Source organism: Stegostoma tigrinum, chromosome 23 (assembly GCF_030684315.1).
Source record: "Stegostoma tigrinum isolate sSteTig4 chromosome 23, sSteTig4.hap1, whole genome shotgun sequence".
Lineage (NCBI taxonomy): Eukaryota > Metazoa > Chordata > Chondrichthyes > Orectolobiformes > Stegostomatidae > Stegostoma > Stegostoma tigrinum.
The window spans coordinates 29,196,084-29,222,742 of NC_081376.1; the positions used below are offsets into that span (position 1 = coordinate 29,196,084).

A 26,659-nucleotide genomic window follows, 5' to 3' on the forward strand; every position below is an offset into this window, starting at 1 on the left:
CAAAGCATCCACGTCCTTCTGGTAGTGTGGTGGCCAGAACCGCATGAAATATCCTAAGTGTGGCATAACTAAAGTTCTATAAAGCTGAAGTATAATTTGCCTATCATTATACTCAATGTCCCGTCCAGTGAAGACATACATGCCACAGACCACTTTTAGTACCTTATCTACCTGCACTGCCACCTTCAGTGATGTGTGGACCTGCACACTGATCCCTCTGCATTTCAATACTCCTAAGGGTTCTACCACTCACTGTATAATTTCCACCTGTACTTGACCTTCTAAAATGCATCACCTCACATTTTTCTGGATTAAACTCCATCTGCCATTTTCTGTCCGTGTCTCCAACTGATCTACATCCTGCTGTATCCTCTGATAATTCTCCTCACTATCTGCAACTCCACCAATCGTTGTATCACCCACAAACTTGCTAATTAGACCAGTTACGTTTTCCTCCAAATCATTTATCTCGATCATGAACAGCAGAGGTCCCAGATCTGACCCCTGCTGAACACCATTAGTAACAGCTCTCCATCCTGAAAAGCATTCCACTGCTACTATCTCCCACAACTAATCCAGTTCCGTTTTCAACTTGTCAGCTCACCCCTGACACCACATGATTTCACCTTATATACCAGTCTGCCATAAGGGACCTTGTCAAAGATTTTACTGAAGTCTGTGTAGACAACATTAATCACTTTTCCCTCAATCATCTTTGTCACTTTCTCAAAAAAATGTTCAAGTTAGTGAAGCATGACTGCCCCCTCACAAACAATGCCGTTTATTGCTAATCAGTCCATTTGCTTTCAAATGCTTATAGGTCTCATCCCTGAGAATCTTTTCCAATAATTTCCCTATCACTGAGGTGAGGCTCACAGGCAAGTAATGACCTGGATTATTCCTGTTACCCTTTTTAAACAATAGAACAACATTGGCTATTCTCCGGTCCTCTGAGACCTCACCAATGGCTAAAGACAATACAAAGATGTTGATCAATGCTCCAGTAATTTGTTCTCTTGCCTACCTCAATATTCTGGGATAGGTCCCAGGGACTTATCAATCTTAATATTTTTTAAGACGCATAACACCTCTTCCTTTCTCGTAACAACCTGGCTTAGAAATTCGACACTCTGTTCTCAGAGATCATCCTCCATCAATTCCTTCTCTTTGGTGAATATATATACAAGGTATTCATTTAAGAACTCAAATTCCTCTTCTGGCTCCGCACATACATACCCTCCTTTATCCTTAAGTGAGCCCACCTCTTCCCTGGCTAGCCTCTTGCATTTTATGTATGTATAAAAATCCTTGGGATTCTCCTTAATCCTGTTTGCTAACAATGTTTCATGACCCCTTTTAACTCCTACCCTTATGTATTTCACAGCTTTGTCAGTTCCCATCGTCCTAGACCTTATGCATGCTTCCTTTCTCTTTCTGACCAAGGTCATAACATTCCTGATTGTCCAAGGTTCACATAACTTGCTGCACCTATCTTTCATACTTGCACGAATGTGTCCCTATACTCTTTATCAACTGCTATTTGAAATACTGCCACATGGCCAATGCAGATCTACCCTCAAACAGCTGCCTCTTCTCAACTCTCTCCAGTTCCTGCCTGATATTGTTACAGTTCACCTTCCCCTGAGGACTGCTGTTATCCCTATCCATGAGTATCTTAAAACTCACTCATCTCAATCCACATGGGCAAGGAGAACCGTGACTTCAATTGGGAAACACCAAGATCCTTGGACATACCAGGCACAGACAAGCATGAGAATTCCTGGAAGCCTGGCGTTCCACGAAGCATACTATTAATAAGCACATTGAACTTGACCCCATATACATTCCATTACGAAGGAAAACTGGGAGTGGAGCGATTCACCTCAACAGACCCCAGATTTTAAACACCAGGCAGGAACACACTGACACTTCATCGGAGGCTGCACTGAGGATGTTACCAAACATGGTAACAGTACATGAGCAAAACAACAAACCAGCTCAGGGGGCCAACCAACCTCAATACCCACAAACGAGTTACATATCTACTCTAAAACCTTATCTTAAAACTCACAGTTTTATGGTCACTAGTCTCAAAATGCTCCCGCACTGAAACTTCACTCAGTTGGTTAAGCTTATTTCCCAAAACTAGGTCCAGTATAACCAGCTTCACTGGTTGGGCCCATTACATACTGTATCAAGAAACTCTCCTGAATGGACCTTACAATTCTACCCCATCCAAGCCCCTAGCACTAAGTCAGTCCCAGTCATATGGGGCCGGGGGGGGGCGTAGTTAAAATCACCCACCACAACAACCATGCTGTTTTTACATCTTTCTAAAATGTGTCTACATATTCTCTCCTCTATCCCCTGCTGACTCTTGGGAGGCCTGCAGCATACCCCAGCATTGTGATGTCACCTTTCCTATTCCAGCGTTCTACCTATGCTGCACAAGTCCTCTGATGTGTTCTCCCTCAGTGTAGCTGTGAGAAACTCCTTCACCAGTAACGCAATTCCCCCACTCCCTTTGCACATTTTTCTATTACATCTGAAATGTCTAAATCCTGGGCCACTCAGCTGCCAGTCCTGTCCCTCTTTCAGTCAAGTCTCCATAATCACGAAAATGTCATAGTTACATGTACTAATCAATGCTCTGAGTTCATCTACCTTGCCAATTATACTTCTTGCATTGAAACACATACATTTCAGAACACTTCCCCTGTCCTCTTGAACAGCATTGCCCTGCCCAATCTTGATCATGTCTGAGATAGTAGGAACTGCAGATGCTTGAGAATCTGAGATAACATTGTGTAGAGCTAGATAACCACAGCAGGCCAAGCAGCATCATAGGAGCTTGGCCTGCTGTGTTCATCCAGCTCTACACCGTGTTATCTCTTAATCATGTCTGCCCTCGTTTCCACCTCTCCCTCAATTTCTGCATCTACTGCCCAACTCCTCTGGTTTCAATTCCCCTGCCACACTAGTTTAAACCCTCCCCAACCATTCCATCAGGTGCCCTCTCCACCCTGCCAACACCAGTCCCAGTCCTGCCCAGGTGTAACCTGTTCAGTTTGTACAGGTCCCACCTCCTCCAGAGCTAGTCTGAATGCCCCATGAATCTGAAACACTTACTCTCACACCATATTTTCAGCTATATGTTCATTCTACATACCCTGCTAGCTCATGGCACTGGTAGTAGTCTTGAGATAACTACTTTTGAGGCTTATATTTCAATTTTCTGCTTCATTCTCTATATTCTGCTTTTAGGGACTCATCCCTTTTTATCAAACCCCTGTTATTAATACCAACATGCACCCTCACCCTCCATAATGTTTTCCAACTTCCAGGAGCCTAAGACCAGGGAGGCAACATACCAACGTGTACCTGCATTTGCGGCCACAGAAACACCCATCCATTCCCCTTACCATTGAACCCCCTACAACTGGAGCATTTCTATGCCTGTTTCTCCCTCCCTCTGCAGCACAGCCAACCATGGTGCCATGGGTTTGGATGTTGCTGTTATCCTGAGAAGCCATTCCCGTCAACAGAATCCCAAACGGTATCTCTGCTTTGCAGAGGAACAATCACAGGAGATTCCTGCACTGTTTGCTTAGCCTTCCTGCTCTGCCTGGTAGTCACCCATTCCCTTCCTGCCTGTGGAGTCTGAATCTGTAGTGTAATCACCTCTCTTTACGTGCTATCCATGATACTCTCCCATGTGAATTTTCCATAGCATCCCCAGACTCTGCTCCAACTCAAACTCTGGTTTCCAGGAACCGCAGCTGGAGACATTTCTTCCACACATGCAGGTCGTGGACACTGGAAATTTGCCTGGTTTCCCACATTGAGGAGGAGCAGACTATGATTTGGAGCTCTCCTGCCATATCTTAACCCTTTAACTTAATTAATCCTTACAATGTCAAATGCTTCTGATGCTGTCCGCTCCAATAACAATTTCTCAAAACTTACATGTTACTCACCAACAAGGTTCCATAAACTGCTTAGGCTCGTGCTCCTTCACTCACTTGAACACTTGCTGCCAACCATCCTCTCACGATGTTCTGTTTCTTTCCCTCCGTACCTTGCCTTTTCTTTTTGTTTGATGAGTGGGAGGGAGGGAGAGAGAGATGGAAACACTACAGTAATGTAATGCTTGGGGCTAACAGTTCACGACAGCAGGTTCTTCCATACACTTCACAGCCATGCTGACCACACCCAGAATGCAAACAAGCAATGTCTCAGCACCCTATGGTTTGGACACAAGCCAATTATTTCATTTCAGAGAGACATGTGAGTTTGTAAACACTGGCTAGCATCAAGATTGTCTTTGTGATTCCAGATGAGCACTGAAATAGCAACTTGCATTTAGCTTCATTAAGCTTCCAAATCTGTGACCACTCCTGCCTAGAAGGATAAGGGCAGCATCAGAAAAGGGGCAGCATCATCGACTATTTCCCTGCCAAGCCACACACTATCGGTGACTTGGAACTATGCTGCTGTTCCTTTACTGCCATAGGGTCAAATTCCTAGAACTCCTTTCCTAGCAGCCCTGGTATGGTTGGTGCCATTCAAGGCAGCAGCTCACAACCACCTTTTCAATGCCATTTAGGGATGGGTCATAAATGGTGACATTGGCAGGAATGCTTATAGCCAGTCAACGAATAAGAGTAAAACATCCCACCAGTCCTTCATAGAAGATTTATCAAAGAGAATTTGGTGTCAAGCCATATAAAGAGACTTCGGATACGTGACCAAAAACCTTACCAACGAACAGAATTTAGGGTCTACTGAAGGAAGAGAGGTAAATATGTAGAGATCTTAGAGAGGGAATTTCGGAGTTTTAGGCCTAAGCAACTGCAGGCATGTTTATTAACGGTGGAGAAAATCAAAACACTAACACCCCCCCCCCCCCCCGCCCCCCGCACCAGGAGAAGTGGAACAACACATATTTCGAGCATCACTGATATCTCAAGGGGTTGTGGGACTGAAGGAGATTACAGAGGTAGGGAGTGATAAAGTCATGAAGGAAACTGAAAACAAGGATGAACATTTTAAAATTGAAGCATTGGCTACCAGAATGGTAATATAGCGAAGCATCAATAAGTGAAGTGAATCATCTGAACATTAAACCCTTCTGGGACACCATTTGTGATCAACCTTCAAGAAAATCCAAGTTCATCTACAACTACTCCCAGCTAGTTTTAACTCCAGCACAGCAGATTGCCACAAAAGCCTAATGCTTCAAACTTGAATAGTTGTTTATCAGATTATATCCTTTAGTTAGCTATTGTGGTCTTCATGGTTCCATGTTTCTTAAATGGATATATTTTTGTTCCATGTTGCTTGTAATTTCAATACCGCCTCTTGTTTTCTATTACTGCTTTTGAATTAATATTCCTTTAAGCATGTTACTTTTTAACCTAGGCTAATACTGTATCTACTTCTCACACTGTCTGTAAATAGCCATCATTGACTCTCTTTCCAAAAGATTTGAACTTTGCCCCTAACTTATCTATGATTACAATATCCTGAAGCATCTATTTCTTTTTAAATAGTTCACTGACCAACATAGCTAGGGCTATTTAATTAACTCCACGGCTCATTAAGTAACTCCAGAACAGTGTATCTTCTGTTTTGCTCACTAGCCCCTCCCTGCTCCCATTCAGCATCTTGTTCTCATAATCCGTAATTCAACATAAAACTCTTCTCTTCCCTGGCTTCTTCATAAGGCTCTTATTAAAAAAGCATCGCTTGACCTAGGGTTTGATCACATCTCCCTAATCATGTCTCAGTATTCACTTCTTCCGGATGTCCTTGTACATTAACTTCAGATCTTTATACATTAAAACATTACAAAACTAAATGAAAGCAGTTGCTGTGTATCATTTTGTCACGTTATTCCTTCAACAATTTCTGCTATCACAGTTTTTTGAACTGTTGTTACATCTTCTCAAGAAATCCCCCCCCCAATTCATTCATGTATTTTCAAATACAATATTGGTATGAAATGTTCAAGTCAAGCATAATTTATACTGTAAAAACACTTGACTGTAGTCCTAGCTCACAGTAGTTTGTTCTTTGTAAACAATTCATTTGAAAGATGCTTGTTAAAGAACTCCATAAAACAGAAATGTAAACAACATTTAGGACAGCAACAAAAATAACTTGACGAACACCTCAGTATTTGAAACTCACGATCTAAATTAAATTAAATCAGTAAAGAACACATTTGGAGATTACTTAAGAAATGCATAGAAACAATTTCTTATCCCAGATTAAATTGCACAATCAACTCTTGCCAAGATATTGGCAGTAGAATTACACATCTTCAAGTTTAATATTACAAAGAGTTAGGATATAAATGGATACATTTATGAAGTCAATTTAGAACACTATAAACAATGTTCAATACTCTATGTTAATAATATATTCAACTGAAAGAGAAATTGTACAAAAATCTTAGAAATTATTATCCATCATACCATGTAAACAAATATGTTGGGATTCCTTTTTAAGAGCATATTTACTCAGCTTTGTCTCTGTTTTAGCATCTCCAAGTACAGTTGGAGAGACTTCTGAATTGAATCTTTACTGATGAAATTAACAAAATTTTGAATATCCGATTCCCTGTTGGTCAAAAGTCGATCAATTGTTGGTTTTCTCATCATGGATTTGGTAATTTGCCGAGCATGATCTGTGAAGTCAATGATAAAGAAGGCATGGTAATGGCACTTGAAGACAAAATTTAGCTGTGATAAACGTGCATAATATGCTACAATTATTTAGGAATTTGACTTTTGAAGTAGAGGAAAAATAGACATGTGGTTTCAGATCTGTGAATGTAACATTTTTATAAAAATAAAAGTTATGTGGAAACGGGAACGAAATGCATGATTTCCAAGAAATCATTTGACTTGGGTAAAATGCCCAGCAAGAAGTTAATTGATGGAATGTTTACAACGCGGAGTTTTGTGATACATGGAAAAAGCAAATCATCAGGAGCCACTTGTAATTTGAAAAGAACAGCTTAATACTAGAATGGCCGATTAGTTTGAAGACAAACACAAAAGAAATCTTTAGACCACCCAAAATGAAAATTGAGTACTCAAAAGGTATTGCCAGGAAAAGAGCTAAATCTCTCTTTATTTTGATTTAAGATCTTTCTAAACCACTTTATAAAGCTTATTTGTACGAAGAAATAAACTGGTGTTCTATATTAAAGAAGATTGTAAATCTAGCGTGAATATGTTCAATGACTAACTATCATGGTAACCAAACTGTAAAAATAAAACTTATGATCTATCAAGCCAGGTTTTCATCTGGAATCTGCTTTGTCCAGCCGTGCCATCAATTAGGATCATAACGCTGTAAATGTTATTACTTCCACTTCAGTAAAAATTGGGAATTGAAGCCTAGAGATTTGCAATTTCAGCTTGTTATGTGATATGAAGCCATCTATTTAATCTTGGAGAAAAGACTTGCAAAACCCGAGTGGATATGGTGACTCATTGAAGTACCAACTCATGATGGAATGGAAATTACACAACTTAAAATTTGTCATGCTGTTAAGTTGCTGGCCTCTGCTGCATGACTACAACGAGGGAGATAATAAGGGCTAAGTTCACTTATTAATTTGCCATTCAAAACACATCTTATATAGAAAGAACATAAGTTTCAAGGTTGTGACATGCTGGACATTTGAAAGATTCCCTCACAGTGCAGAGGAACAACTTACATGAAACACAGCTAAATTTGTAACAACTTTTCCATATACCATAATACCACGTTATAAAGGTTCTAAGTGCACGCAGTGCCTTTTAAAAAGAAATTAATGGCTGCTTCTATGTAAATATTTAGGATTTAGTTTTATGCAGGATCAACAAAATGTTACCAAATCTAAAAATGCTTACCTGGAATAGCCAACCATTCTGACATCACACTTAAAGCATTTGTCATAATTTTATCTTGTGCTATCAGTTGGTCAACAAGTCCAATTTTCAAGGCCTCTGAAGCACTGTACATTAGGCCGAGCTGCAGCGAATGATCTGTGGCCCTTCGTCCAATGACATTAATCATGGTGTCCTTGAACCTTTGATAATGAAATAATAAAGAAGCTACAACTTATAACCAACACTAAAAGTTCAGCTACTTTCACCAAATGATTATGGAAAAGCAACTACAATGTAAAATAACACAAAGCTAAGTTTGATCATGACCACTATGTTTGTAAATACTACTTAATTTTTCTCCCACCCTCTCTATTCTCCCAGAACTAGCGTATTTTTCCTCCACTCACCTCCAATGCAACCTTGAGGAAAGTACTGGGAATCAAAACTTATAAAGGGCTTTTCAATACCAGATAAGCAGAACTAGATTAAATAACTGGAATCCAAAAACTGAAAGGAAGTACCGGAAAAGCAAATTGTAAAATCACAAATCGGGTCAAATTCAGCAACTTCCCTGACCTGACATTTTTCTGGGGCAAAGAAGAGAGTCTCCATTCTGGTTCATAATAATTTTCATAGTGCCATGACTGATGCATTCTTATATTCTACAAATCAATTCAACTAAATAATTGTTATCTGTTTTATGTGAGTTAAACAGATTAACACTTTCTAAAAAGCTGCTGCAATGAATGAATCTTTTCTTTCAGACGTATGAACCTGCACTCATTCACAATTGTCCCAGTTGCCCACTTTCACTTCTTTCAAAGGGAGACTCTCAGCCTTCAACTCTTCCCAGTTCAATCTTCACCTTACAACTTCTCTCAGTTAAAACATTCTCCCATTCTAAGTGCCGATCTCAGACTGTTCCCTTCTATCACCATGTTTGCTCGCTCAGAGACTTTCTCTTCCAATTCACAAGCATGTTATCTGACCCCAGTATGGAGGCACTAGAGGCAATATGTCTCTAACACAGAAGTAACTTCCTCCCTCAAATTTATGAAATTACAGATCTACTCACTTCCAGCTTACTGACACTTAACCTCTAATATTTTTCATAAAATCTCTCTTCAAAATCATCTAGAGGCACTCGCCCCAATCAATAACTTCCTCTCAGTTTTGCAGTCACTTTTCCTGTTCAAAGTTGCAAGTGGTCCTGCATCCATAGTTCTTCATAATATTTTCATAACACCTAATCCTTACTGTCAGCCTTGGAATGTAACTCTTATCCGAAACAAGTACTCTATTCTGAAATCAGCTTCTGTTTTGCAAGTGAGAACTGCTATTTGCAACTGAATCTTGTCTGTTACAGGGTAGAACAGCAATTATCAAGGTGCTTTTCACACCAGCTGTAAGAGCATCAGTGAATGGAGAGCTGCAATTTCTTGACCAGATCACTTAAGGCAGAAAATTAGTTGTTGTGACTCAAACTCAAACCTGCAACTGACATTTTGCCTCATGATTAAAAGGTGCATGAATTGTGTATACTTTACAGTGCCAAAAAGATGAATGAAGTCTGTGCCAGATGAGGAAATGCTCATAAAGAAAAGTAAACACAGAAAGGAGAGACTTGAGACTCAGAGGTGGAGAAAGTACTGTAAGAAGTACCTATACGAATTGGAGATGACAACATGAGAAAGAATGAAAGAAACAGTAGATTACAAATGAAGTTCCAGTGAAAGATTAGCATAAGATTCTGAAGAGAAACAACATTTTTTACTTTTTCCATTACAAATGAACTAATGCAAATAAAGTTTAATTGCTAAATTTGAGAGGACCTACCAGAATGGTGCAACGATTCCAAGTTTGGTTTCATTTAGGCCTATTGCATATTTTGGATTATCTGCCATAATTCGGTAGTCACATGCCAATGCCATGAGGCATCCACCAGCAGGGCTGGCCCCCTACGATAATAATGGGGATAGTAATTTCAAGAGATGGGCAGGAATCAATGACACTAATGTGCTATTATAACAGCATCATAATTAATTATGTTTTTCTTCAAAACAAAAGTAGGTGATTTTTTGAAAATATTGCTCAATACACCATGAGTGACTGGTTGGACCTGACATGTTACAGTGTGAAGGATAGGTAATTTCTGTAAGCTTTGTATGTTTTGTTTCAAAGTACAGGAAGCTATGTTTGAATGAGGTAAAGTGAATAGATGGTTTGCACTTGCTGTTAGTTTACGAAATTTTCAAACCCAGACTATATATAAAATTGTTCTTTTTTCATGTTTCTACTAGCACTGGGTCAAAGCACAGTACCAGAAATATTTGGTTCGCTGGTCAACTTTACAATCTGGCAAACATAACATTGTAATTTCAATGGTGAACCAGGAAGCAATGGTAATTATAAATAAAAAACACAGTAGGTCTGACAGCATCTGCAGTGACACAACAGTTAGCATTCTGAGTCCAGCAAGACTCTTCTTCAGTTTGGTAATACAATGGTAACATATTTGCAGTGTTTCTTCCAAAGTACTTTAGTGCAGATTACGAAGAATGAATGTTTCAAATTTAATTACTCTCTTGGTTGCTGTCATACTGATGTAAGTTTAAGTGTAGTAAAAGTTAGCTGGCAACAATAGGGATACAGATGGCTGTGGGTTTCACAAAGACCAATAACCTCAGCAGACTTATTTATTTTTCTTCTCCTCCCTCCACCTTTATTAACCAGTACTTCAATTTTAAATATTTTTATTGTAATAATTAATGATAATCCACATAGCAAGTGTGAAAGGACAGCTAAGTTAATGGTAATAACTTGTATTTATGTAATGTTTGTATTACAGTAAAACATTTCAATACACTTTACAGGAGTGTTATCAGGTCAGAACTACCAGCAAGTTACAGTGGAGAGAAATAACAGGTGATTAGAATACTGGTCAAACAGCTGAAAGGAATGACTTCAAGGAAAAATGGATGGTAAAGGTGAGAAGCTTCAGGATGGAATTATAGACTTCAGAGCCTGGATGGTTCCAGAGCCTGGAAGGCACAACTGCAAATATTGGAGCAAAGGCAATGATAGGCGCAGAAGAGACAAGAATCAGTCAGCTTCACCTGGTAAGAAGAGAGATCACATCTAGAGTGAGACACAGCTCAAGTGAGGAATGTGCAGACAATGTAGGAATTTGGTTGAGAAGGGAAGAAGTGCTTTTTTCTTGAGTTTTTTTAATGCTCATAATTCATAAGGGGTTTTTCAACAGGATAAACTGAAGTCCAGGATCACATGCCCTGTGCAAAAGAGTGGTATCACAAGCATACCTCACGTTCATTGGCTGGTGATTGTCAATTTGTAACTAATAATTTACTTTTAGTTTGAAGGTAAATCGGGGAAATATTTACAGGCCACAACTAAAAGACCAGTACAACTATTTTACAACTCAAATTAAGAACTAAATAATTAAGAGAGATGCTGGCCAGGTGATGTGCTGTAACTGCATGATGTCTGAACTGGTGGACCCCATTCGTTCACAGTGACCATATCTGTAGCAAGTGTTGGTCGCTTGAGGAACTCCTGCTCAGAGTGATGATTTGGACTCTGCGCATTGAACACTACCACATATCAGGGAGGGGGAAAAGTTACCTGGACACTATGTTTTAGGAGGCAGTCATACCTTTAGATTAATAATTTCAAAATCGGTCAGCAGTCAGGGAAAAATGATGAACTTCCAGTGAGGCAGGTAGAGGAATCCAGGAGGTGGTGCTGAAGGAGCCTCAGCCCTTGAGCTTGTCTAGTAGATTTGAGATGATTGCTGCCTGTGTGGACGAGAACGGGGTCTGTAGGGAAGATGAGCAAACTGACCATGGCACTGGGAGCCATTCAAGGGCAGGGAATGGGCCACAGATATGAATGATACAGGCAAAAAGGGGAAAGTGGTTTTGAAGGAATATGAGCAGCCAAGGGCTAAATTGAAAAGCAAACCAAGCCATGCAAGAATTGGCAGAGGGTCAAGATTAAAGAGGTACACAACTGGCTCAAAAATCAGTGTGGGACAAATGAGTTTGAATTCATGGTACATTGGTGGCAGTACAGGGGAAGGAGGGAGCTGCTCCAATGAGACAGGCTCCACCTGAATCATGCGAAGACTGCTTCCCTGACAAACTGCCCATTGCAGAACTAGGGCTGCAGACGGAAATTTAAATAGGTGGGGAGGGAGTTTAGTCATCTGCAACATGACAGAAGAAGTTAAACTGAAGGAAGACTCAGTAGAGGTTAAAGTTTCCAAAACAAGTAATAAGGCAAAGTATTAAAAGGATCAGGAACCTAAAATCAGGCACAGCTGATAAGGGGACAACTATGAAAAAGGGTGGGGTGTCAATGCAGGACTAAGGGCGTTGCACTTAAATGCGTGCAAGGTACAAAACAAGGCACAGAACTTGAAGTGCAGATTGAAATTGGCAGTTACAATGCTGTGGACATCACAGAGACGTGGCTGCAAGGGGATCCAAGGATATACATCCTATTGAAAAGACAGACAGATGTGCAGAGAGGGTGGGGTTGCCTTGTTGACGAGAAATGAAATTAAATTGATAGCAAGAACTGATATAGAGTCAGAAGGCTTGCAATCTGTGTGGGTAGAGTTGAAAAACTGCAAAGGAAAAATGACCCCGATGGGCGTTGCATATAGGCCTCCTTGTAGTAGCCAGTATGTGATGAAGAAAGTAAATCAGGAGATGGAAAAGGCATGTAAGAATGTTATGTTTTCATGGGGGGCTTCAATTTGCAGGTGGACTGGGAAAATCAGATTGGTAGCTGATCTCAAGAAATGGAATTCGTGGAATGCATACAAGATGTTTTCTGGAGCAGTGTGTGCTACAGCCCACTGGGGAATGGGAATTCTGGATTTCTGGGCCCTTTTTCAGGATGCCAGCCAGTAGGTAGTGGAGTTCTGCAGTGGTCAATGTAGGGCCCAGAAATATTCAAAATATATATTAATGATCTGGCTGAAAGAATTGACAGCATTGTTGCTCTGCTTGCATACGACACAAAGGCAGGTGGAAGGACATTTAATGTTGAGGAAGTGGGAAGGATGCAGAAGAACTTGCACAGGCCAGGAGATTCTGCAAAGAAGTGGCACCTGGAATGTAATGTGAGAAAGAGCAAGGTGATGAACTTTGATAGGAATAATAGAGGCTTACACGACTTTCTAAGTGGAGAAATCTGAATTACAAAGCGACTTGGGAGTCCCACTTCGGGATTCTCTCAAGTTTAGGCTAAGCAGGTAATTAGGAAGGCAAATACAATGTCAGCATTCATTTCAAGAACTCTAGACTACAAGGGCAGAAATGTACTGCTGAGGCCATAAAAGGCCCTGGTCAGACTGCATTTGGAAAATTGTGAGCAGCTTTGGGCCCCATATCTAAGGAAGTGCTGGGTTCACTACTTTTCATCATTTATTTAAATGATTTGAAAGCGAACATAGGACGTATGGTTAGTAGGTTTGCAGATTACACCAAAATGGGAGGCATAGTGGGCCAGGAAGGAAGTTACTTCAAAATGCAACAGGATCTTGGTCAGAATGGCCAATGGGTTGAGGAGTGGCAGACAGAGTTTATATTAACGTGAGGTGGTGCATTTGGAAAGGCAAATCAGGGCAGGATTTACACACTTAACGGTAAAGTCCTGAGCAGTGTTGCTGAACAGAGTCCTTGGAATGCAGGTTCATGGTTCCTTGAAAGTGGAGTCACAGGTAGATAGGACTGTGAAGAAGGCGTTTAGTACGCTTGCCTTTGTTGGTCAGTGCGCTGAGTGTAGTAATTGGGAGGTCATGTTGCAGCTGTACAGGACACTGGTTAGGCCACTATTGGAATACCGCATACAATTCTGTTACAGCAAGGAAGTTGTGAAACTTGAAAGGGTTCAAAAACAATTTACAAGGATGCTGCCAGGGTTAGAGGATTTGAGCTATAGGGAGAGTTTGAATAGACTGGGGCTATTTGCCCTGGAGGAGTGAACTTATAAAGGTTTCTAAAATCACGAGGGATATGGGTTGGGTAAATAGACAAGGTCTTTTCTGCAGGGTGGGTGTGGGGAGTCCAAAACTAGATGGCATAGGTTTAAGGAAGGGAAAGATTTAAAAGGGATCGAAGGAGTAACTTTTTCATGCCGATGATGGCGCTTGTACGGAACGAGCTGCCAGAGCACGTGGTGGAGGCTGGTGCAATTATGACATTTAAAAGAGATCTAGATGGGTGTATTAATAGGAAGGGTTTAATGGGATATCGGTCAAATGCTAGCAAAATGGGACTAGGTTTCTATCGGATATCTGGTCAACATGGATGAGTTAGACCGAAGAGTCTGTTTCTGTGCTGTGTATCATTATGACTCCAAGTTTCACTAAAAAGAGAGAACACAAACTGGAGTTGTTCTTCCTGGAATGTAGAAACTAAGAGATTATTTGATCTTAGTTTTCCAGATATTATTGGGAATAACTAAGGTAGTATTATTCTGGCACATCAGCAATGCCCTTCCTCTAAGGACAATACATTCGTCCTACGGTGTGCTATGTAGAATTACTCGTGCCATAAGACACGTAAAACTATGGCTCTTCACAACTCAAGTGCAATTTCTATCCTTTTGTATTCCAGACATCTAGATTTAAAGGTCAGCATTCCATTAGCCTTGTAATTTTTTTTTGTATAGCTGTTCGTGACATTTTGATGATCTACACAGCTCGACTTCCAGGTTTATTTGAAAGCAAAGTGCAGGATCAAGTAGTACATGAACATATGAACATTTGAGTTCAGCAAAAGACTGTGGCCAGGGAGAGGGAGAAAAATGGAAGCAATGATTAGAGAATAAGGTTGTGGTGATGGTGGTGGTGGTAGGGGGTGAGTTGGAGGGGATGTTCTGAAGCTTATGGTTTTGCTCTCCCGTGTTTAACTGAAGAAAATTGAGGCCCTTTCAGAAGTGGATGTAAGATAAACAGTCTGACAATGCACAGGTATTTGAAAGTAGAGTGAACAGGGGAGAAAGAGTTTTCACTGTCAGGGCTCATATGGAATATGACAGGCTATCTTCAGGTGTCATTGCCAAAGGGCAGCCTACGGATGAAGAATAGAAGAAATCCAAAGATAAATTCTTGACTAGCGCCTGAGCAACCCTCTCATTCAGGTTCTTGAGTGCAGGAGAGTTCTGTACATGCATGGTCCTTTAATTTGAGTTTGCCTGACCCTACTTTAGAAGGTCTGACTTGTGTGGGTTCTGAGCTGAGTCACGTTAGAGTGTTATATTGCAATTCTGTTTCGAGGGTTCATTGCTTCAGAGGCAACAACATATTCATAGTAAGAAAGGCCAATGCTGAAGATTCTCAGGATTTTGTTTCCTCGTGAAATTGATGATACTTCCATATTAGTACCAGGACATAGGATTTTGTGGTGATAATTTTGTAAGTTAATTTCACAATTTATGTGAACAAATTTGGAAATATTGTTGAATTCACTGCTTCTTCGAAAACCTTTTTGACTTTCTAAATTTATTTTGGGAAGTTACTGCGAACTGAATGTAAATCAGTATTATTATATGTTCTACTTCACTATTATTTTTAAAAAGTTATATACATAAAAACAATCTCAGATCTAGGCAACCATTCACTAAAGAAAATTGCAAATTATGAAGACAATTCTGATACTTACATTGATTGCAGCTATTGTCACCATATTGGAACCGTACAACTTCAACCACATTTCCTGGACAGCTCTCCAGAACTCCCCTGTATGCTCTGGTGTCTTCCTATACATTTCATTGATATCCAAGCCAGCAGAAAAGATCTTAGGAATAGACTAAAATTAAAGAATTGTGATTATATTCCTTTACAAAAACAAAAAAAAATCCATATTGGAAATAATTTAAATTTTAGACTGAAATTTCAGTACATGGTCTTTTAAAATTAAATTCTTCATTCTCCTTCATATTCTTTGCTGTTGATACTTGAATGCAGATACCTCATGTTCACAGGGACATGCTTTCATTCAGAAATTGAGTGCAACAACAATGCTGTATTAGTTCAAAGAATTCCAACTTTGTCAGTAATCAATCAACAAATTTATGTAGACTTTCCGTTTGTAATAGTTCCTCTCCTTTTACCTTTTCCATTCTCATTAATGCTTTGAAAATTTACATCAAATCAGTCCTTGAGTTTTCAATTCCGGGGAATACAACTTCAATTTGTTTTATCTCTCCCTGTAGCTTAAGTTCTGGAGCCCGGGTATTCTTCCAATACACCTACAATGCCCTCCCTCTAAGGCTATTTTTCAGAAGGTGCACTGTCTAGAACAGCTCACAGTACATCACTTCACAGTTGAAGCATAATTTTTACTTTCTTGTATTCTATTATTCAAAATACGAAAGGTCAGTGTTCGTTAGCCTATTTTTGATTTTTTCATTTACCTGTTCATGACATTTTAATGATCTACATACCTGGACTTGCAAGTTTCAGCAGAGATCTATTGTTTCTCGCTGTTCACCATCCAGAAAGTACAATGCTTCATCCTATTTAGGTCCAAAGTGGATGAAATATGTTGAATAGTTGAAGCCCCAAGACAGATCTTGCAGGAAACCATTAGTCACATCCTGCCAACATCTTCACTTCAGTGATCAGTTTGCATTATTTTCCTGGGAGTTGCTGAGGTGAGCAGTAGATACTTCGATAAAAGTAGCATAAATCTTAAAACTTTTGGTCTTTAGCACTTAACTGCTACTGACTTTATCAAGTGAGCAGGTGGGGAAAGCAATTTAAAAATCCAGAACATCTGGATCCCTTTCGCTGAAGTAATCTCTGAACTGTAAACATGACACACGTTTGCAACAGGTCATGTTCCATTATTGATCCCCCATAATACACATTTGAAGATTACTAACATTGCTAACCCTCCACTAAACTATAAACACCTAAGGGTTAAAGTACAGGAACAAATAGTGCATTTGCGCATTTCCTCATGGTGTGACAACAAGATTTCTAAACAATCCAATAAAATATATTCTAAGCAGATATGTCAGAAGCAAGTACACACTGATTGTCAAGGTCAGTTTATGATTCAGTTTATCAGTGATTACCAGGACAGCAATGACAACAGATCTCTGATTCTATTAGAGATACCAAGCATACTAATCCACTGCACAGAATTAATTCTGTAATTATCTTTTGGTTGCTCACTTTCACCAATAAGAGGGGAAAGTTCACTTTAAAGTCCAAGATTTGTTTCAAACCTTAATCCCAACTGTAATAATCTACTGTAAGATCTTATTATTTTTAACATGTTCATTTTGTCACAGTTGTTTCCAAAATGGATTAATGGCTTGGTTTCAGGGATACAGCACATAATCCCAAAGTTTGTAGATGGTGCAAAACTCAAATGTTGTAAACAATGAGGACTGCAAGAGAATTAAAGCACATAGATAGACTGGTGAGGAGAGGTAAATGAACTAATTAAATAAAGTGTGTCAGAATTCCAGACGGAGACCAGGCAGCACAAATACACACATTTTTGAAAACTGTAGGACCACTGCTTTTAATATCCAAAGCATAATGTACAAAAAAAGGTTGTGGTAAAAAGGGAAAATCCAGCATATGTAAGTGTGGAGCTGGAGAAACACAGCAAGCCAGGCAGTATCAGAGTAGGAAAGCTGACGTTTTGGGTGAGGAAACCTTCAAAAATGGGGGAGGGGGAAGGAGCTAAGAAATTAATGGAGAGGGGAGTGGGGCTGGGGAAGGTAGGTGGGCTGGTGATAGGTGAGTGCACGTAGGGAGGGGTCAGTGAAGTGGGAGAGATGATGGACAGGTTGTGTCAGCTCAAGGAAGCGTGGGAGAGAGGGGGGGGTTGGGAAGATTTTAAAACTGGTAAAATCCACATTTAGGCCAATGAGCTGTAGGCTCTTGAGATGGAATGTGAGGTGCTGCTCCTCCGTGGTGTCAGTGTGACAATGGAGGAGGCCCAGGACGGACATGTCACCCAGGGAGTGGGAGGGGGTGTGGAAATGGTTTGCGACTAGAAGCCAGCATATAGTAGTTAAGAACAAATTGTGTTTAACTAACTTGCTGGCGTTTTTTGAGGAGGTAACAGAGGGGTTCAATTAGAGTAATGCTGTTAATCGGTTATAGACTTCCAAAAGACATTTAATAAACTGCTATATAATAGATTTGTGAGCAAAGTTAGAGCCCTTAGAATAAAAGGGACAGCAGCAAAATAGACGCAGCACTGCATGAGTGACAGGAAACAGAAAGTAGTAATTAATGAATGTTTTTCAGACTGCAGGAAGGGTTACAGTCAAGATCCTCCAGGATCAGTAACAGGTTCCAACTGTTTATTGAAATGTTCAATTTCTTAGTCCTTATTCTACAAGTCACAATTTCAAAAGGTGTGGACGATTCAAAACTAGGAAATATTGTGCACGGCGAGAAGGATAACCTAGAACTTCAAATGGGCACTGACATTACTGCAATGAGCAAACAAATGGCTGATGAAATTTAATGCAGAGAAGTGTGAAATTATTCATTTTGGTAGGAAGTAAGAAGAGAGACAAAATAAAACAAAGGCTACAAATCAAAAGGGGACACAAGAACAAAAGGATATGGGTATATATGAGTGCTATTCATTGAAGATGGTAGGACAGGCTGACAGCTTGGTTAATAAAGCCTACGGCATCCTCGACCTTATTATTGGGGATATAGAAGTGCAATAGTGAGAAATTATGTTAATATACATAGAAATTTGCTCAACCTCAACTGGAGTACACATTGAGTTCTGAGCACAAAATTTCAGATGGTCTGTGAAGGTGTTACAAAGTTTCCTGCAAATATTCACAAAAAATGGCTGTAGGAACAAGGAACTGACAATTGAACATGAATTTGAGAAGTTGGTCAAGTTTAAGAGAGGATTTGATAGAGGTATCCAAAATCATGAAAAGTCTGGACTGAGCAGATAGGAAGCAATTGTTCCCATTGTATGGAAGAATCAAGATCAAGAGGACTTGGATCAAAAGGACTTGGCAAAAGAAGCAATCGGGGTATGAGGTAACCATTTTCGTGCAGTGAGCAATCAGGACCTGGAATGCATTACTTGAAAGGGTAATGGAGGCGGGTTCAATTGAGGCATTCAGGAGGGATTTGGATTATTGTCTGAAAATGAAGACTGTATATGACTGAAGGCAGGAAAGATGGGAGAATTGCTCTAGGCAAATTGCTGATTTTAAACAAAGAAAAATACAATACAGGAACAGGCCCTTTGGCCCTCCAAGCCTACGCTGACACATTTTTGAACTTCCATACTAAAACTATCTTAGTTTACAGAATCTGTATTCTTTCATTCCCTTCCTATTCATGTATTCATTCAGATGCTTCTTGAATGCTGCTGTCTGCTTCCACCACATTTTCCGGCAAAGCATTCCAGACACTCACCAATCTATCAAAAAATTTGCCTTGCGCATCTCTTTTAAACCTCCCCCTTTGCATCTCGAACCTGTGTCTCCTAGTAATTGACCCTTCCTTTCCACTGTATCCATGCCAGCCACAATCTTATAATTGTATCAGGTCACCCCTCAACCTTCTCTGTTCCAGTGAAAAGCAAACTCAGTCTTTCCAACCTTTCTTCATAGCTAAAATCCCCCATACCAGGCAACATCCTGGTAAACCTTTTCTGTACCCTCTCCAAAGCATCCACATCCTTCTGATAGTGTGGTCACCAGAATGTACACAATATCACAATTGCGGCCAAACTAAAGTTCTATTAAGCTGCAGCATAACTTGTCTATCCTTATACTCAATGCCCCTTCCAGTGAAGGCAAGCATGCCATAAGCCTTTTTTATTACTTTATCTACCTGCACTGCTACCTTTAGTGATCTGTGGACGTGCATATTCAGATCCCTCTGCACATCAATACCCCTAAGGGTTCTGCCATTTGCTGTATAATTTCCACATGTACTTGACCTTCCAAATTGCATCACCTCACATTTGTCCAGATCAAACTCCAGCTGCCATGTCGCCATAACTCCATGCCCGTATACCCTGTTGTATCCTGACAATCCTCCTCTCTATCTACAACTCCACCAATTTTTGTTTCATCCACAAACTTACTAATTTGACCAGCTATGTTTTCCTCCAAATCACTTACGTAGATCATGAACAGCAGAGGTCGCAGCACTGATCCCTGTGGGACACCACTAGTCTCAACACTTCATTCTGAAAAGTATCATTCCACCGCTACTCTCTGGTTTCCTATGACTAAGCCAATTCTGTGTCCAGCTTGCCAGCTCACCTGATACCATATGACTTCACCTTTTGTTCCAGTCTGCTATGAGACACCTTGTCAAAGGTTTTACCAAAGTTCACATAGAAAACATCAACCTTTGGAAAGGTGGCACAGACACCTGGAATTTAATGGCCTCCTTCTGTGTAAAATGCACAGAAGTAATGCTGAACATTGACAGAACACCAGTTAAGCTTGTTGGTGGTGGGGTGGCGAATGCAAGCATGCACGTGTGTGTTCAATTCTGGTCAGCATACTCAGCCAGATACTAAGACCTTGTAGAGGGCGCACAAGAAATTTATTATTACAATCATACTAGTGTTTAGAAACTTCAGTTATGCAGAGAGCCTAGAGAAGTTTTAACAGGAAATCTAATAGAGGTCACCAAAACCAGAATTTAGTTTTCATGTAGAAAATGAGGGGAAAGTGTTTCCAGTAGCAGAAGAGTAGGTAAGTGGAGGAAAATAATTTAAGGAGACTGACAAAAGAATGTGAGGAAACACTGATTTTTACACAGCTTTGACATTTGGCACACACTGCCTGAAAGGACAATGGAAGCGGATTCGTCTTAACAATCAAACAATCATAATTCCATGTGGAAAAAAATTAAAGGCTGGAGAGAAAGTTTAGGGAAGTGGGCTACCTGAATAGTGCTAACAAAGAGCTAGCATGTGCATAACAGGTTGAACAGCCTCCTTCTGTGTTGAAATTCTGGTATACTTACAGAAGTGAGAACCACACCCCGACATTCTCTATCCATCTCAAGTTTCTCCATATTAATGGCAAATTCTGTGAGGAATTCCAGGCTTAGACTGTTAACAGGAGGTTTCTTCATCTGAATCACTGCAACTCCTAAACACGAGTTAATCAAAGGCTTTGCTGATTAATGCATTAGAAAGATTATTAACCCTTACATAGATAGGAAACAAAACACCTGTGCAGTGATACCATTTCAAAACAAAAATGTCACAAGTTGACGGTTAACTGATAAAACGAGTACTGGAAACACAGAATAATTTTGGTTAAAGGGATGGACAATTTCCACATCAAGTTAATATTCATAGTGTTTTGCTAGTAACTGCCTAACATAGCCCTGCTCATTAGGAACATAGGAATTAGTAGCAGGATGAGGCAATTCAGCCCTTCGGGTTCCCTCTACTGTTTAACATAATCATGGCTGATCTCACCCTGGTGTCAAATCCACTTTCCCGCCTACTCCCCATAGTCCTTTATCCCAATTCTCCTCAGAAATAAATTCATTTCTTTCTTGAATCTGTTGATTGATTCTGCCTCCACTGCACTCCGGGGCAGTGTGTTCCACGGATTCACAACCCTCAGAGAAGTACTTTTTCCTCATCTCAGTTCTGAACCTAGTTCCTCTCACTAGCTCTATACTTGTGTCCACAAGGGGGAACATCTGTTCAATGTCCATCTTATCAATTCCCTTTTGCATAATATATACCTCAATTCAATCCCACCTTCATTCTTTTGAACTCCAGTGAGTAAAAGCCAAGTTATTCAACTGCTCCTCATATGACAGGCTTTTCATCCCTGGAATCAATCTGGTGAACCTTCTCTGAACTGATTTCAATGCCACCACATCCTTCCTTAACTAAGGAGACCAAAACTGGACACAATACTCCAGATTTTGTCTCACCAACGCCTTATATAATTGCAACAACACTTAGGGTCACAGAGTCATACACCACAGTAACAAAACCTTGAGTCTAACCAGAGATAACAGGAACTGCAGATGCTGCAGAATCCGAGATAACAAAGTGTGGAGCTGGATGAACACAGCAAGCCAAGCAGCATCTTAGGGGCAGGAAAGCGGGCGTTTCGGGCCTAGACCCTTCTGGGCTCGAAACGTCAGCCTTCAGTCTAACCAGTCCATGCTGAACATAATCCCAAAGCAACTAGTCCCACCAGCCTTCTCCTTTACTTCTACGATCCAGATCTTTCGCCTGGATTGCATTTGTCTTTATTATATGTTGCACCTGCAAGCCTATTTTCTGTGATTCATGCACAAAGACACCCCAGATCCCTCTGCACTAATGTACTTTGAATCTACTTCCCATTTAAATAATAATTTGCCCTTTTATTTTTCCAGGCAAAATGGACAACCTCACACTTACCACATGGAGAGTACATCACAGATTACAACCTCCAAAGATGTCCCAAAGTGCACAGGGTACTTTTCTGAGATGTTTCAAAATACGTTGTTTGTGTTATTAGCTTGGCTCAGCCGGTAGCATTTTGCTCTCCGTACCAGAAGGTTTAATCGCCAAACCAGAATTTGAGCACAATCTCATTTGCACTTCAGCACAATATTTATGCAATGGTACATAAAACCAAATAGTTAGCTTGTCACATTTCTCTCCTTTTTTAACATTAGTACCCACAGAATAAGGAACTGTCTAGTTCATGCTTATATGTTCACATATTTCATAACTCTTACTCTACAATTTCTGAGATTGTTGAACAAAAACTCACTTTCATACATGGATTACACAGTCACTGTGTATTCCAGTTATACTGCCTGTAGGAAGAAGGCATCATTAATAAGCTTATTTACAATGGGCACAATGAAAGGTTGCTTACCCAGAGTTCTGAAGTATTTGAGATACAGGACACTGGGAAGTTCACTATAGTTAGTGGTTGTTTCACTTTGGGGTAGTTTGTGCATTAGGCCTTGACAAGAAGGGCTTACCTTAACCTCTGTTTCAGTGATATTTGTTGTGGCTGGAGCTCCATCCCACTAAAGGTGAGGGGATGTCCATCTTCTTGTAGCTAATAACAAGTTGTGACAGTGGATGCTGTAATAGGGAGGATCCTTTCTCTCCAGGAGCTGGCCCTAGAAAGTAGTGTTTTGTCTTCTAGCATCACGGGGACAGTTTTATTCTGATGATCTTCCAGAGTGCTCTTCAGCACAACCATATATGATGACATGACCAAATAGCAGGAGGGGGTTCTCTTTTGACTGAGTCCATCCAACAAACATTTAACATGGAGGGTTGGAATTTACAGAATATGTGCAATGGGCAGAATGTACAGGATTTCACTGTGAAACTTTCTTCAAGAATTTTGATGCAGGCAACATTAAGACACTAACTGTACTTCCACAGCCGATTCTCCCATGTCAGCCGACCTCATGATTTCAAGGATTCCATCACGTTTTCTGTCTGTTGGGAGTTGGATGTTGGCTGAGTAGAGAAAGTCTCAAGGATTTGCAATGAAGGTTACAAACCATACTAAACTTCTGCAGGGTTAGCTTCATCTGGAAATAACAATACTGGATGCAGTATTTGTCAACCACCTCTGGAAGCACCTAAACTCGCGTTCATTTTTTCAATCCGAACTGCATTCAGCATATGCATTTTTTTTCCAAAGAACTTTAGTTTTCTGGAGAGAAGGCTGACATAACCTGTGGGATATTTAAGGAGGCAACACACCTATCTCCAAGTCTGAAGCTTGGAGGAACAATATTACTTTTGGCTCTTCACTGGTCTCTTCTGTGGGCTTGTGAGCAATATGCTGTAGAAGGGCATTGGGAAGAAGTTTCTGAATTCCACTCCCAAGCACAGCGATGTCCTGGGCAGAGGAATAAGCCACAATTACTTGCATTAAAGCTGTCCAGTCAAAAAGAAACTTAGTCTTTCTCTTTTTTGGGAGCTGTCGATTTGAGGTACATTCATGGCTTTTTGCAAACCAAAATTAACTTGGACATACAGCTGTTCACGTATAATTGGCTGAGTGCTTTGTCAAGGCAGTATTTCAAATAAGCAGAGGAAGTTGGAAGATTGCTACAAATACTCAAATAAATTGTCACTTAAAAATTGTAGGATGGTAGGTTGTGCCTTCAGAGATATTCATAAATGATTCTGTTGTATAAACTTGAAAATTGAATAAATGTGAAAAAAATTCATGTATTTCCAATTAGTGTTCCCATTTGAATTTCCCAATGATGAATAAGTTTAATCTTCACAAGCCTCCATTCAGTTAGGGTCTCGGCTCAGTCTTCTGCCACATTTCCACTGAAAACATCATTCACCTTGGATTTGGATTTGAACTTTGTTTTTACCCTGACACAAGCATTCCTTGGGATCCTTGACAACATGATAGACACAGCTTTCTGAAAATGAAGGCAACTCACTGGGACTCTATCAGCTAAATGATGTCGCTTCAATTAAAACAAAGATGGGTTGCACTTTTTTTTCTAACACCTGCCTCAGAAGAATAAGTCTGAAATTTACAGAGAAGAAAGATCATTCAGCCTAATTTTCCAGGAGCCTATTTCGGAAGGCCTCTACTCCACAACAGAAAGAAAACCATCTGAGTTTAAACTTCACTCATTGACATGTTGCCCATAGAGTTAAGGTTACTACATAACACCGAAACTGCATAGCTACCATTCTACACTGAAAAAATTAACATAATTAATGATTAATAAAACATTAACATAATGTTTTATCAAAAAACTGAATATTATATACCATTCATTACTTCTCCTGAATCGCAACACAACTTCTGAAATTACCTGTGTTGCTGTCAAGTTCCACTATCATGTTCTTATTTGAGAACAGTCTCCTTTGGCATGATAATTTGCATGGCACCTGGCAAAATATCCTTGTTGATTTATACTGTAAACTTTTAATGCCATACAGTGATATGTTTCCTGAAAGACAAAATATCTGCAGCTACTAAATGCTCAGCGAATACCAGCATCTGGTGTCAACAGTTTGTCATTTATTAGGTAACATCAAATGTTTACAACTCTTTAAAGCAGAAATCTTAAGCTATTTTATTGCAGTAGCAAGCCATTAACCAAGTTCCCAATGAGAAATAATAGTCTGTGATAGCAGACCACTAAACTATTTACAGTTATGAATTAAATAAACAATTTCTGATGAAAAGCCAATTTTAGTGCAGGAAAATTTCAGCAAAAAGTCTGAATAACTCCAAGGTACAAAAACTAGGAAAAATCCTTGATTGTAAGCTCTAATGATGACTAACTGAAATCTAATGGAAACAATTTATTGGTGGAAAGGACAAATAGAACAATGGAGTAGATTTAAAATTGACTGGTCAAAAGACAAGCAAGAAACAAAGAGGTAAAGATGTACCAAATAACAAGCACACAAAGTAGATACTCTGTGGCAGATTAACAATAAACTGAGAAAGGGCAATCAGAGATTTAGAAACTGAAGGGTGGGCTGTTCGAAGAGTGGACTAAGTCCAAAACACACCAACTAACTGGCCCCCAATTGCAAAAGTGACAGAACTAAATTACATGTCAGAGTCACGGTAAAATAAAAACACAAGATGGTGGCAATATCAAAGCACATGAATTGGTACAAAGGGAACCAGACAGAGGAACATTTTATTTTAAATAAACAAATATGAATTAAAGGTAAATAATTAAACCTGGACTCTGTATAAAGGTGTTGCAGTTTCCATGCTTGCATTCTGAGAGTTAAATGAGCTTGCAGCTAAAGTAAATGTTGTTAACGGCAGTTTAGATTTCAGCAAATTTTTTGCTGCAGGACTGTTTGAGGTTGGTTATGAAGAAGAAATGCATGGAACAACAGGGCAGATCTTAAAGTTGACTCATTTCTTGCAGATTGTTTCAGAGAAACTATTACATAGCAGGTGGTGATTAGTGCATCATCTACGATCTTTTATTATTCATATTGTTGGTACACAATTATTTGCCAACTTTTCTCACATGAGGTTGCAAACAATCAAGAGCACACCAAATCAATTGAAAAGTGCCTGAATGATTAAGAAGCTGACTGAGAATACAAATCACAAATAAGGTTCAATGGCTACAAATGCATACTTTAGCCCCGAGGCAGGCAGCGGAGGAAGGACGACAAAAAAGCTTACAAAACAAAAACGTACAGATTTACAGACATGCTTGCATAAATTAAGCAAACACAGACCAGAAGACATATACAGGCAATGTTTTATCGGTTATGGAATAGCTGGGTGTAGTCAGTGACCAGACATTGTGGCAGGGTGCTCTGTTTGCCGGGCAGATTACAGACCACAGCAATCAGGTACTGAGGGACGGAAAAGTGCAGGACTGGCACCCACTAAATCGGGCTCCGTTAACCCAGGGAAAAGACAGGTCGGCTTCACGGCCACAGCTATGAAATTTCGATGTCACAAACACAGACCTGAACTACACAAACGCAATCGCTTCAACACCGCCGCCATTGTCGACCAGAATCCAACAACCGGAAACACGCAGCAGCATCACGCGCCCCCGACTGGTCCGTTTTACTAATACAGCTTAGGGGTTTCCAGTAACTCCGCGAGCTGCGAAGTCTGTCACTGTGCACATCTCAGATCGCAGAATCTCTCCTCTGGTGTTCTCCAAAACAAAATCCCTTCTCTTACGGACTGTAGCAAATCTGCATCCTATCCTTCCAATATTCCCAAAGTGTGAGACCTCACAGTACTGTTAA

The 26,659-nt window shown here is 40.0% G+C and overlaps 1 protein-coding gene across 2 annotated transcripts in view; it reads right to left on the reverse strand.

Moving 5' to 3' along the window:
• Positions 1-26,446, reverse strand: part of eci1 (enoyl-CoA delta isomerase 1) — a 33,998-nt gene extending 7,552 nt beyond the window's left edge. Inside the window, exons 1-7 of one of the 2 annotated variants that reach the window (XM_048551899.2) lie at positions 26,369-26,446; positions 24,727-24,864; positions 20,914-21,041; positions 15,581-15,727; positions 9,723-9,844; positions 7,908-8,086; positions 6,480-6,691 (exon numbers count right to left, since the gene is read on the reverse strand). In XM_048551899.2, the coding sequence (XP_048407856.1) occupies positions 6,525-6,691; positions 7,908-8,086; positions 9,723-9,844; positions 15,581-15,727; positions 20,914-21,041; positions 24,727-24,864; positions 26,369-26,408 (921 nt within the window). In that variant the 5' untranslated portion in view covers positions 26,409-26,446 and the 3' untranslated portion in view covers positions 6,480-6,524. Of the gene's footprint in view, positions 1-4,926; positions 6,692-7,907; positions 8,087-9,722; positions 9,845-15,580; positions 15,728-20,913; positions 21,042-24,726; positions 24,865-26,368 lie in introns of those variants that run through there. The other variant, XM_048551898.2, reaches the window with a different exon arrangement.
• Between the last annotated feature and the right edge of the window lie 213 nt (positions 26,447-26,659).